The 14,485-nt window shown below is 42.5% G+C and overlaps 1 protein-coding gene across 1 annotated transcript in view; it reads left to right on the top strand.

Annotated features, from left to right (window-relative positions):
* LOC148356675 (disks large homolog 4-like) overlaps positions 1 to 14,485 on the top strand; it is a 50,003-nt gene that overhangs the window by 6,764 nt on the left and 28,754 nt on the right. Inside the window, exons 4-7 of the mRNA XM_088347935.1 lie at positions 3,083 to 3,199; positions 8,879 to 8,929; positions 11,774 to 11,898; positions 14,309 to 14,478. Of these exons, the coding sequence (XP_088204061.1) occupies positions 3,083 to 3,199; positions 8,879 to 8,929; positions 11,774 to 11,898; positions 14,309 to 14,478 (463 nt within the window). The remainder of the gene's footprint in view (positions 1 to 3,082; positions 3,200 to 8,878; positions 8,930 to 11,773; positions 11,899 to 14,308; positions 14,479 to 14,485) is intronic.

Genomic DNA, 14,485 nt, shown 5'->3' with positions numbered 1-14,485 from the left:
AACAGCTGGTTTTCCACAAGGTGTATCTCCAGGTCATCCATTTCATAGATGATGGATCTGCCGTTGGTGACATACTGGCTCAACTAAAAGTTACTACCGTACATTCCGGACTATAAGCCGCTACTTTTTTCCCAAATGTTCAGCTCTGTGGCTTATTCAGTGAAGCGGCCAATTTATGTAATTTTTCTAACGGCCACCAGCGGCACTCGAGTACAAAAGGTAAGATTTAGACCGGTGGAATTGTGCGCCGAGGTAGACTGCATCTGCATCCTCCTAGTTTACGTTCGAATTGTCCGTATGACAAAGGTTCGTTCCGATTATGAGGAAAACGCCCTTGATGGCGACAGTTATGAGGAGAAAGCTGAAGACGGTTTAACGTGAATTTCGCAATTGCGGTACGGCTTTTTTTAACAGCTGCGCTTTGTGCGTTGCGAGCTCGTTAGGAGTAGCGTGGTGGTACCTTTCACGAGCACCGTTTGGGATAAAGGTTATAGTATTATTATTAAAGCTTTGAAAACTCTCTCGGTGTACCGTCTTTTTTTGTAAATATGTGTAACCATGTATAATATGTATTTGCAACTGTATATTTTTGTAATGTATTTATTTTAGAGACTTATTGTGATTACGAGCGAATCGAAAAGAAGGGGCGGCGCAAACGCGGGCTGACGGGAAGTGGGGTAAAACTGAGTTAAAACTCTTTGTTGTTGCAGCGGACAATAGTGGATATATATTTTTCCCACCCTTAACTTTGGAAATATACATTTTTGTCATTGGATTACTTTCAACGGGACCTGGACTTTAAAGGTTTGCATTAAATTCTAACTACCGGTATCATTTTCTGATCATGTTGCCGATTGTGGTGGATGGATTGTGTACTATATCTGTTACAATCGCGGCACCTAAAGTCAGGTTTGGGTTAAACTTATGACTGTGTTACATGTCTAAGTGTTGGGCATGCGGCTTATATATGGGTGCGACTTATGTAAGGACAAAACTAATTATGTCCGCAAAATGTGGTGCGTGCGGCTTATAATCAGGTGCGGTCTATAGTCCCGATTTTACAGTAGTTAGCCGCATTAGAAGCTTTTACTTCCTCTCCCGCCACCTTGGGGGGAGAGTTTATGTTAAGCGGTATCGAGGCCAGCAGCAAGAGAGTGAGTTTGGAGCGTGCGTGATGTTTTATAGGTGTTAGGTGGGTGTATGACTTCAAAATGATCAGTTGACCCTAGGCCAACCCATTTATTGGGGATTTCACTTCCTGTAAGTGGAGTCGGCTGGCGGCATTTTTCCTACAAGTGTCTAGGAAATGCCAAGTGTTTTCTACTAATGGCTACTATTAACTACAAGTTTGCTACTACTGGTGCTAGACAGAAGATTATTTAATACATACAATAATGCATTATTATGCATTCATTGTCGTTGTTGTTATTATTGTTGATCCCACCAACAATGACGATGCATTGAAAGTGTACCGCTTCCCATGGAATTGTGTGAGACCCTGGTGGGTGGACAGTCAAGGGGAGTCAAGGGGCATGGTCCCGACTAGAATTGGCATCTAGCATTGCTTGAAAATTGAAAAATAATGTATTGCAAAGAAATCCTTTTTTTTTTTCTTCTTATTTTAAGTATTTTTTTGGCCTTCGTCAGCTAGGTTTATGTTCAATGTGTGTCCTTTTTTTCCTATTCTAAGCATCTCGTAAAACACACAAAATATTTAACATTAGCCTTTGGTACCTTGACTAAAAAATGTGTGTTGATTAGACAAAATCGACTGCCTTTTCCTACATAATCTATACCACTTGGTCCAGTGGTTAGAATATGGTGCTCTTACCACTGCTGACCGGGTATGATTCCTTTTGCATCCAAAAGCAAAGTTTTAGCTAAAAAAAAATAAGACAATATTTTTACCGATCTCTAATAAGAGATTAGAGGTGTGGGTCATCTAATAAGGTATCATAGTTTTTAATGATACAAGTTCATGAGACTTTGGTGGGACGAATTCAACTCCGGAGGCCTGCTAGAATCCTCCTAAGGGCCCGGTCACACAGCCGTTTGCGTCTGTATCGTGGGTAAAATTTTGCGTTTTTTTTTTTGCCTGTGGTTGCCCGCGATGGAAAATGCGCAAAATTGGCCAACCCGCTGTTCATCGGTGGTATGCCCGCAAAACAGACCCCGGCGACTGATCCGCTTCCTCATCGCGTAATTTCCGCGTGTGGACCACGGGTATAAAAGCTGCCGAGCCGGCGTTATGCCGAGAAATGCATCCTTGCCGAGATTTGCATCCCCTCGCTACTACAACCACTTTTACCTCGTTTTATCTCACTTTTATATCTCTTTTAGGGAATTTAATGGCGAACATATAACCAAAACCACTTCGTCTCGCATTTGTTGGGAATGTAATACAACTTAAACCATTCCGTCTTTGTTTTTGTTGTGAACGTAATCGAAAGGTAATGCACGCCGTATACAAATCACTTTTGAGCAGGTAACATGTTTATTTTGCCCTTTTTCTATTCAAATCGCTCGTATTGAAACTGTTATGCACTCTACCATAAAGCTTATTTCTGCATAATAAGCTTTACGGTAGAGTGCATAACAGTTCTCAAAAGTGATTTAACAGTTCCTCTCTCTCTCTATTTTTCTCTCTGCTGCACTCTCTTTCTCACTCTCTCCCTCGCTCATGTAGTCTTTCTGTCTTTCTTTATTTCTCTCTCCCTCCCTCCCTCTCTATTTTTTGTCCCTCTGCCCCCCCTCTGTCTCTCTCTCTCATTCTCTCTCTTTCTTTTTCTTTCTGTCTCTCTTTCTCCCTTTCTCTCTCTCTCTCCTCTTCTCTTTCTGTTCATCTCTCTCTTACACTTTCTTTCTCACTCTCTCCTTCTCTCTCGTAGTCTTTCTCTTTTTCTTTATTTCTCTCCCTTTTTCTTTTTTGTCCCTCTCTCTCATTTTCTTTCTTTCTCTCTATCAAATCCACTTATCCGGCTCCCCGCAAAAGTGCTTCGTCAACCACGTGGCCCTCAAGCTCAAATGAGTTTGACACCCCTGCCCAACACCTTGTATATTTGATCTCCCCTCTCCCTTGCAGAAATATCGTTACCATGACGACGAGGACCAGCCAAGCCCCGGAAACGTGACTGACGGACACGCCCCCGATTTAGCGCGCACACACCTGGACACCCTGCCACAGCCGGCCGCCATCACCGTACGTACCGGAACACACTCGCGCACTCCGTCCCGCTTGTTACCATAGCGATCGGAGCGGAGTGAGGGATGGGGTTGCCATGGCAGCAGTGTTTTTCCTGTGCGCGCTTATGGTAATGTTTGTGTGACATCACGCAAGGGAGGTGATTCCTGCCAGGGCTGGGGGAGGGGGCAGAAAGAGAGAGAAGAAACGCAAGGCTTGAGTTGTGCACAGCGAGCGGGGGAGGAGGAGGATGAAGAGCGGCGCAGAGCGTACAGCGTTGTCTTCGCGTCGCCGAACTGCTCCATAGCCCGGTTCCTTTTTTCCCTCCGTTTTTTCTTACCGGGATGAGCCGACCGTACGATCAGGGCCAGACCTAAGGAAGGCTTCATCGTCGGGCCGACACATCTTTATGTAACCCCCGCACGCCCCCGCCGCCCCCCTTAGCGCGAAGGGGGCGAGACGCCACGGAGACAGGAAGTGATGTTCGTTTCGGTGTGGTATGCTAAGAAAATGGGACGACGATTCATCAACAACGTACGCAAAGCCAAGCGACACCGACAAAGGATGATGGTAACGTTATTAGTTCGACCAATCGCGTGGATGTGAGTATTTGGGGTGGGGGGCGGTGGTGGGGATGCGCCCGTACGTTTTTCGGCAGAACAGCAGTCTGACACGGTTTCCAGGTTGAGGTTTAATTCCCTCTTTTCCTGGAACGCAATTCCAGTAATACCTCGGTTAATCGCGGGAACAGAACTCCCCTTGAAAATTGAGACGCCTCTTCATAAAAGCCCCCAAGGGTTATTCTTACCTCAAAATGACGTCCTAGCCGACTGAGAGTATCACACTGTGACAAAATAACAACTATTGATTTTCGATGAAAAGTTTACATACATACATGGCTGGCTGCACACTAACATTCGGTATCCTCGAAATGTGCCAGGTCTCTGTGACGATTTAAATACAACTGTATGTAGCGGTTTCCCACAAGTTGTAGCTCCACTTCATTCGATTCACGGGTAATGGATCTGGCGTGGGTGAGATACTTTATTGGGAGGGGTAGTTTGTGAGAGTAGCCTAGTGGTAGCAGTAGGCTGGACCTGCAGCTATTGCCTTCTTTTCCGACGCGCCTCACTCGCTTTCCAAACCCGAAAAACTAACATCTGTCCGATTTCATTGATGAATTTATTTTCTGTGTAAAGAATCGCTAAAAGCTAGCTTTTGCCATGTTTCGCAGTTTTTTTTAATGGCCTGATTGATTGTGTGCCTGCCCCGCTGTTTGACTGACAGCTCACACCAGCTTATCACAGGCAGTCCCGCCCTCCTAATACACACGCACAAAACCTGCCCCGTGATAGCATTTGCTGTGGGCTGTCTGCAGCAAACAAAATGCACCATGCATTGATAGTAAAGACAATAAAGACAGATGAATTCAATCAAAGTCCGCGTAGCAGTGAACTAGCAATAACGGATGTGCAAAGTAGTGAGGGATTACTGTACTTTTTGGAGTAATGAGTACTTTTACGCGTAATTGAAAACATTTTGTAAGTCAAACTTACAAGTTGGTGCGTTACTCCGCTACTTTTTAATGCAGATGAATTATAGTGGATTCTGTGCTTTCATCGGTTTTCCTTCGCTTTTGAACTTTTTACAAGTCGTAAAAACGATGGGTGTGTTTAAATCGACCTACAAAATACAACTGAATACAGTTACACTGTCTCAAGCACAGAGTACGAGGACACGTAATTTCTCCCTACTGGTATTCTGATATTCTGCCTGCTGTATATATCACACCCAAGCTGTACTGACAACTATGAAATACAATACTGTTTATACGCGCATATCTACCGTAGGTATGTGTCACCAGTACCGAATGGTAGGCAGCGCATGGGGGGTGTGTGGCTTATACAGGAACAACAAAGCCAATGGGGCGAGCGTAGGCACAGAACTTACGGAAAAAGAGTGCTAAATGTTGGTCTTCCTATCTGTAAAACTATTTGGCCATAACTGTAGAAATTAGAAAATGTCTGAGACATTACCCAGAAAGGGAGTAGGGAATCTTCGAGTATTTTAAAGACAAAAGACAAAATGGATATGGATTGTCTCGGGCTAAGTATTCATTTGCAAGCTATCAAGATAACTGAGGAATATGAATACGGTTCACTGCTTCCACGAGTTGGTGTTGTTTCAGGGTTTTGACGTGACGATATACGATAATTTGTAACTAGTTACTTTCAGAGTAACGCGCTACTTTCAGGTTTCGGTAATGCAATTGCCTTTTTAACAAAGTAACTAGTAACTGCAACTAACACTGGCGGTACTTGTGTTTGCCACCTTGAAAAGCGCCTCCCCCTTCCCGTTGTGCGATAAATGCTTACTTTTGACCTCCACACACTCTCACAGAAGTGTCACGGGAAACAGAGTGTGAAGTGTAGTTAACATTGCAGTTATATAATCACCGGCTCCACAACCACCTCCTCCTCCTCATCTGTGCATAGAATACACGGCGTTTTCTCCTCCCATTTCGCTTTCTTGAAAAGGTCTGAAATCATGGTCACCACAAATTCTTTTAACCCTTCTGTAGTTCTCATTTTCTATACACAGTACAGTGGTATCTCAGATTGAAACGGTTCTGGGAGCAGATTTGTAACCTGAAACAGTTGTAAGTAGAGACGCCTTTTGAATGTAAATGCGCTAATTGGTTCCTAGCCCCGCAAAAGTGTGGGTTTTTTTTCAATTAGTCATAAAAAAATTAAAATAAAGAAAATACAGACGCTACCCTATTTACGACCATTCAACTTACGAAAAACGGTAGATACAAACCATTTTTCGGGATGTCGAAAAATATCCGGACATTGCCATAAGTTATATTTTGTATTGTGTGCACCTTTTTCAGAGTACAGGACATTACTGTAATGCTTCTTTCCGCCGCTACCGGGGTGTAGCGCTGTGAGAGGTCACCTAGCATCCACCCGAAGTAAAAAAAATTCACTTCCTCTTCCTAGTTCGTGTGTAAACATTTTATACTGTAACTCTAAGCGCGCTAAGAACTTTGACATCTTTATTGTTCGATATCTCGTGCATCCATTCAATATGGTTGGTGTAAAGTGTAAAGAAGAGGTGAGCCGTTTCTTTTGAAATGAAAGTGGAATAAGAAAGCTTGATGCGGTTGAAAAAAATGGTAGGAACGCTGTTTTTAGGCCACTTTTTACCACGGATGAGGACCTCTTAAAGTGCATCTTACAAAAGTAAGTTCAACTCCACTTTTTTCATCTTTAAAGAGCATCTTATTTTACAAAATGTTTATTTTTTAGTACAAATCAATACCGGTTACTTATACAAACCTTAAACATACAAAACAAAGCACTGAAGCAACTTACGAACAAATTCAACTTATGAAAGATCGTCCAGAACTTTTTCGTAATTTGGGCAGCGTCTGTGATACACTTTGAACTAGCCTCTTTGTTTACTGGTCCCCTTCTGTAAAAACTGATCCAATGACGTCTTCTTTTGCCGGCTTTTGACGATCCTTCGAAAATGTGTGACGTTGTCATAATAAGCGATAGCCCGACCTGTCCACATTTTTTTGGGCTGCTTCCTTTCCACAAATTCCTAGATTTTGTGAAATTTTGCCAAAATGTCTTTAATTTGAGCTGTTGGAATGATGGCTCCATGTCAACACAAACCTTTCCCTTTTTAATACCTTTGTCATATTTCTTGCTTAGCTTCAATGGCCAGAAAAAGTCTCTTCCTCTTTTTTTCTCCTGTTCATTTCTCTCCATGTCTTTCTTTTGGTCCATTGTGAATGATGGCATTTTGTAGCGATAACATACAGTAGATTGTTTACAAAGAGCATGCCAGGATTCACGTATACAAATTTCCTGTTTTATTTGTTGGGATTAGGCCAGAAGATAGGTGATTGGGGACGACCCGGCTTCGCCTAGCGCCTGTTTTCTATGGGTCTATGGTTAAACAAAACTGCATTAACAGATACAAAGAAGAACAATGATGGGTGGATAATGAAAGCAAAGTCAGCAAGAGAGAAGCTCGACCCGACCCGAAAGTAATGATTGATATTTTAGGCCTGACCCGGCCCGAATTCGGACCGGGTCCAGCTTGAGCTCTGGCTTTAGCTCTTACTGTTCTGCTGAAGGTGGCGCTTCAGAGTTGTTCGACCTTCCTCTTGTAAATCAACACAGTATATTTCCTTATGCAGCTCGGTATTTTCAAGTTTAACTGCCGTGGCGCAATCACTTTGGTGGATCACCGCCCCTTAGCCAATCATACTTCGTGAAACCGGGGACGTCTGCCAATGCCCACTAGCAGGCGTCAGACCCCAACTCAGAATCTGATTGGCTTAACCGACAGCTCTCTCAAACACTAATGTTATATATCGCACGGCCTTCAGAAGTCATTGTGAAGGCCTCTGCGTAGATTTCTAAGCCTAGCAACTAATAGCTGAAATGTTATTAGTAAAAATGTTAAATATCAAAGCACACATTTGGAAGCAGTGCAACCAGGAAAAGGCAATGAAATGAAGGTGACAATTTGGAATTATTTGATAAATATTAACGGACAAAATATAATTAGCATCACATAATTAAGATGTATTTAGGCCAGCAGAGAAAGCCTTGCAGGCCCTAATATATTATAAACTACACATAGCAAAACAACAAAATATTTTTGGGATATTTCTCACTTTCACTCAATGGCATTGGTATGGAAACACTGGTGTGTAGTGACGCTAATGTGTCTCTTTGTAGGTATCGTACTTAATAGGCATTGTTGGAAATTTAGTTTTTGGTTTTCTTCTTGTCACTCTTCTATAAAGGGCAGATTTATGCAGAGTATGACGAATAGTGTCCCACTTCAGCTGTGTATGCCTCTAGGTGTGATCATGGGCCTTTTGGTTGCTCCTCTGATTAATTCTCTCCTTGTTTGGGCTGAAGGTTTAGAGGGACTGCCAGGTCTCGGTAGGATTGCAGTGTTTTTAGGCTCTCTCTGTTTTGATATTATTGCTCGCACAGTGGTAAGGGAGATGTGTCAATGTTGCGAAATTTTCTTGTATACAATACTCCTTTGAAGTTTTCCAGGTTCTACTCTCAAAAACCTCTATGCCCATCACAAACCAGGTGGATTTAAACTGACACACAGTTGCAATCTTATTGTCATTGATAGTCATTTAGGTTGACATTGGATCATTTAGAGTCAATTGGCTAGGCTGATAGAACTGGCGGACAATATTTACTTTTCAATTTTTTCGTGGATATAATTTTGTTCCACTTCACGAATGTGTCTCATTTTATTTTTGAGTTTTGGGTTTTTATTAAATCAGTCCATGTTACCATTGCTTTAACACCCCATGAGACATTTCTTTTCAAGGTTTTGTAATACATTTAAAATGTAAAAATTTCGGGGAGGTGGTATTGTTTTAAATAATCTCGCGGGCAATCGGGAGTCTCCCATGAAAAAAAGGGTGAAAACGATTTCGGTTTGGCTAACCTGCATCAAAAGATCCGAAATGGCATCGCAGCCCGAGTGCAGAACGGGCGGAAGTGATGTCATAGCAACAGCTGAGACTTGAGAAGGAGACTGTTGCCGTGGCAACCGCTCATCAGAAGTAGGCGGGGTGGGGGCAGGGGTGTGTGGGGGGTGCACTATACATGAATGCCGCCTAACCTCTCTCGTGTGTTCTCACAGATGAACGGATCCGAAGGAGAGCTGGAATACGAGGAGATCACGCTGGAGAGGGTGAGTGTGCGTTCACAATTTTGCATTTCATTCGGCTGAAATATAACGCCGGGTTTTAAAATCCGTATCCTTCATTTTGGACAATTGAGAAGACGCTGATCCGCCATTTTTTTTTGAACTGCAAACCCACATAACTGCTATCGTTTAGTGGTAAATAACAAAGATGAGCAAAGACATAGCAGCATGTCGGTGATGTGATAAAGCAATGGACCATAGGTTTCCATACTTCCCTCTCGGAAATTAAAGGGATACGTTATGTTTTGGGTAGTTGACCTAATCCTTAAAAAAATCGGTGTCAAGTCAAGTCGTGTTTATTTGTGACGCCCTTAATCACAAAGAGTCTCCAAGGGCTGCACATATAACAGATTATTGCAAACCACAGACTACTATTATGACATCATCCCCTGATCTAAAACCTACATGAGAGCAAGGCAAAACTCAAAAACCTCAACACGAGGAAAATAAGGAAACCTTGGGAGGAGGCGCTTTCTATAAGGTTCTAAATTTGACAAAATTGTCATGTCCAGCATGGTCGCCCTGACAACCAGCTGGCCCCGCCCCTTGGCACCAGCTGTAACAGATTGTCTAAATTGCGTGTGTGCTTCTTAAGGGCGGGTTTTGGGGACTGCCGGTTGCTGGATCATTGCATTATTCTGTTCTGTTTTGTTTGACTCGAGGAAGACCCGTCATGCCCGTTTGTCTGAGTTAGTGCCTTTAAGCCTGTTTTGCGAGTATTACCTAGTCTGAGTTTCTGATTGCCTGTAAGCCTGTTTTTGTTTTGTTTTTGTCCCTGCGTGTTGGACAACTTTTATTTTCTAAATAAAAGTAACTGATCGTTACGCAATTGAGTTCACACTTCCTGCCTCCCGGTCCAGTCCGTGACAAAAAGTGATCATTTTTATGGAAAACAAATATTGTTCCCTTCATGTTTCACGGATCCCTTAACTGCCAGGGTCATAGTGGCTCCACTTCCTTTGGTGTGTCCTGGGCAAGTACACCCTGTCGGTGCCCATCCGTTTCCAGGCCGTATTATCCCACACATAAACAGATTCCCATGGTTACCAGTAGCAGGGGGAGCCTCCTGATCCCACTCAGATACAGGAAAGAACATGCCAGCCATTTCAGGCTAATGACCATATGGTCTCGGACTCGGAGGTTCTGATCCCCAATCCGGGTTGCTTCATAATTGGCTGTGAACCGCTCCGGTGAAAGCTGAAGAACGAAACAAAACGCAGAAATGCTAAGCTGAGGCCCCCAAATCAGGTCCCTTCCACGGCACGACTGCGCCGAGAAATTCTGTCCATAAAAGTTCTGAACGGAATCGGTAACAAAGGGGAGTCTCTGAAGTCCAACTCTCAACTGATGCGAATCCGACTCACTGCCGGGAATGCGAACCAAATGCACCGGTTACACAGACTGTCCCGAACCCCACAATCCCAAAACAGGGTTCCCTAAGGAACACGGTTGAATGTCCTCTCAAGTTGGGTCGGCCTAAAATATCAAACATTCACGTACAGCCGGGCTCTCTCTCGCTGACTTTTTTTTTCATCCACCTGTCATTGTTCTATTTGGATTCTCTGCCTCTCTTTCAGTGCCACACTTTCTTAAGGATGTACTGCTGTAGTGGTTTATGGTCCAATTTTCAACCCGTCAAAATAACAGACGGCATTAAAAAATGTCCCAACCAACTCTTAAAAAGATCTATCAATAATGGTAAATTGTCAGTTACAGAAATACAAAGGATGAACAGGTTTATACAGTCTTGTTTAATTTTGTTACAAAAGACAGGCTTTACTTGTCATGCAGTGGAGGACCTGCGCAACAGATTCCATCCCTGTTAGGTCTATCATCCTTGAAGGGGGATTACCTCTTGTGAGGCCCCTTTTCAAGGTTTCCTTTTTTCTTCACGCTGAGGTTTTGAGTTTTACCTCGCCCGCATGTTGGTTTAAGATCAGGTGATGGTGTAATTGTAATCCTGTGCAGTCCTTTGAGACAGTTTTGTGATTAAGGGCTATACAAATAAATGGGACTTGACTTGACTATCACCTTAAGTCTCTGAATAAAACCTACGAAAAGAGACAAGAAACTATAATTTTAAGCTCATGAGAAGATGTAGTCAGTTCTAGGCCTGGTTTATCATCTGAGCAGGACTTACAACTCCCCTTTTTATTCAAATAATTGTCGGGGGAAAGAAAACGGGAGGAGCAAAGGGAAACAAGGGACATACACACCATTCTATACTTCAAACAGAAAAATGCAGCTTTTCCTCCACAGGCAAATGATAAATGTGTTTGAACAGCTTACCTCCCCAAAGGGTGATAAACCTCTTTGAAGCAAGGAAAATATTACTCAACTGTAAGGGTCTCTGTAATGCTCAATATTTGTAGTTAATGCCTTATAAAATGACAAATCTTCCTATGAGTCCCCCTTTCATGCTTTGCACTGGAGGCCTTGGTCAACCCAAATCACCTGTCCTCCTCCTGAGTCCTCACACAAAAAATATAACAAATTAGGCAAATTAAATGAATTAATCTGGCTCGCTCTGGATTGGGCTTCAATACTAACGGTCCTGGGTTAGGTCGGGCTGGATATTTTTATGCCTGATCTAGTTTGCATTGGCTTTGGCGGCACCCAGTGGACATATGTAAAACTGCAGGTCGTTGATGTGTTTCAGGGCGGATTAAATCAAATGGCGGGGTTGATCGGGCCCGCGGGCTGTATGTTTGACTGAATCAAAACATTGATATATAAATATACGTCCAAATGAAAACAACATTTAAAATCAAACTCTTAGAAATAATATTTTAAAGCTCATTAAAGTTCAACTGTCCCGCGTGTCTTCAGGGGAACTCCGGCTTGGGCTTCAGCATAGCAGGAGGAACCGACAACCCCCACATTGGAGATGACCCGTCCATTTTCATCACCAAGATTATTCCCGGAGGAGCCGCCGCACAGGACGGGCGACTGAGGTACGTACTCGTCAGTCCCAAGACGAGTTTCTGTTCCGCTAGTACGCCATAACAGGGGCGTCAAACATGCGGCCCGCGAGCCGGATCAGGCCCGTTGACAGATGACGACGCAGAGAAAGAAGCGCTGCAGTTTTAAATATATCCATTGGATTTCGCCAAAGTCAGGCACCACTCACAAAGACACTGCAGTTGTATTTTTGCTCTCTTTCCTCTTTCTCTCTGCCTCTCTTTTTTCCCTATTCAAATCTATCTTTCTCTTTCTCCTATTATCTCTCCCTCTTTCTCTATCTTTCTTTGTCTCTTGATCTCTGTGTTTGTTTCCGTCTTTCTCTTTCATCTCTGCCTCTCTTTCTCTCTCTTTATCGCTCTCTCTTTCACTTTTTCTCTTTCTTTCTCTCTGTCTTTGGATCAGGAGATGGTGTAGTTTGCAGTAATCTGTGGTCTGCACAGCCCTTTGAGACTTCAGGATCAAGGGCTGGACAAATAAACATTAACTTGACTTTTTGTCTTTATTTTTGTCTTTCTTTCTTTTTTTCTTTCTTTTGGTCTTTCTTTCACTTTCAATTTTTCTTTCTATTTGTCTTACACTTTGTTTGTTCTATTTTCCCTCTCTCTCTTTTTTTTCTCTCTTTCTCTTTGTTTTTCTCTTTCTCTCTCTTTCTGTCTGTTCCTCGGTTTCTTTCTCTCTATTTCTATCCGAAATGCGTTTTAAATGAAGTAATTAGTAACTGTAACTAATTACAGGGTTGGTACTGCTGCTTAAAATCCTTAAAAAAGGTTGAATTTCAATGTTGTGTTTTCAAGGGTTGAAAACTGCTTGAATTATAGGTCAAGTGCTTATAACTGCTTGTAATTGTTGCCGTGTTTCTCAAAAAGTCTGCTTAAAAACGACATCGACACTGCTCTCTGGTGGTTTTGCTGTGCCATTGCATTTTGTCTTCCCTCGTGTTTAACGGCAGCTGGTATTCGTTTTAAGGGTATTGCATAATTAAGGGTCATCGCCCCCTACGGGTTGCGCCCAGGAAGACAGGTGCATGCTACAATTAAACATGGCACTATGAAACGTGTATTACTGCAAGGATTATATATCAATTCTTGACATTTATTATGGGTCAAACAAAAAAATGAAGGTAGGGCTTTGAAGTGGTAAATTGGAAAAGGGAGAACTTCCTGTAACAAACAATTTAAGCTATATTTTACTTTCATTTTCACCTAACATCAATATGGAGAGAGATTTGTCTCAAAAACAAACATATTCGCGATTTACTCAAGATCTAAAAAGCATGTCTTGATTAATTTACACTCAAGGTTAAAATTTGAAAAAGTCAATCGCAGATATATTTGTGGCTCTGCAACAGACATGGTTCACACAGGACTTGTTCTTTGAATGGTGCTGGAGAAAAGCATACCGGTCAATCTGTACGTTTTTTCCGTACAAAGTACGTTTATTATGCATTTTAGGACGCGTACGACGTACGAGAAAATCTGTACGGAAAATTGCAAATTTGTCAATTATGGGTACCATCCGCTATACACAGTTCATGACGAAACAGCAAATCAATCAAGTCAAACGAGTTTGCCGCGGTAGCCTGCATCTCTGTATTGTTTTTTTTGTTGCAAACGAAGCGAGCGGTTTGACGCTACTGTGCGCATGCGTTTGCCGCCTGGGGATTTCCCATCATGCATCATTCAACATTGGATTTCATGTGGTAGTTGTGTAAAGAAAGGAAGTCCGTGTCTTTTTAGAGAACCGGCTTTTTTGGCTCAACTCATCAAAGAGAGCCGGCTCTCAGACGGCTCACTTGCTTTGATGCATTCTATTATGAATCATTATGTTGTATAAAGAAATTAAGAAAAAAAGAAAGTATAAAAGGAGAAAATGAAAAAATACAGCTTTGTGGTTATCCCTTTAATCAGTAAATTACCAACAATAATTGAATGCAGAAAATGAATTCATAATCTGAATAAGAAAATTCTACTTAATTATATTTGCATGTATTTTTTCCATCTGCAGTGAACCTCCAAGCTACTTCATTTTGTAACTTTTTATCTAATAAACCTCATTCATGTTGAGCAACTCAGGATCTCACAACAAAATGTTCATTAACAATTTATATGATTTAAGGAAACACGTGTACAATATAACATGTTAAACTACATAAATAAACGCGTTTCAATAAAAGATATGGTGTAAGATTATTTTGTATTTTGTAAGGGAAAATACGACAGTTTGTAAGGGCATGGAGCCCTGGAGCTTGACAGGTATGCAAATGAGAAATCAGCCTTCGATGTCCTTAAATAGCGCTTGAATTCGGCCGTAAAAACGGTGTAGGAACAACTGAGTTTTTCAATAATGTGACCACCGTCAGCACGAGCACTCACTTCCCAATCTTTCTCTTCCCTTCTTCAGGGTGAACGACAGTATCGTGTTTGTGAACGACGTGGACGTACGGGAGGTGAGCCACTCGGTAGCCGTGGAGGCTTTGAAAGAAGCGGGGCCCGTGGTGCGGCTCTACGTCCTGAGGCGACGCCCGCTCAGCGAGCACGTGGCCAAAATCAAACTGATGAAAGGACCCAAAGGTAGGGG

This window comes from Urocampus carinirostris, chromosome 11, assembly GCF_059441175.1.
Source record: "Urocampus carinirostris isolate Australia breed hairy pipefish chromosome 11, RoL_Ucar_1.0, whole genome shotgun sequence".
Taxonomy (NCBI): Eukaryota; Metazoa; Chordata; class Actinopteri; order Syngnathiformes; family Syngnathidae; genus Urocampus; species Urocampus carinirostris.
Note: the sequence above shows the minus strand (reverse complement) of the source record. Positions and strands in the feature narration are given on the sequence as shown.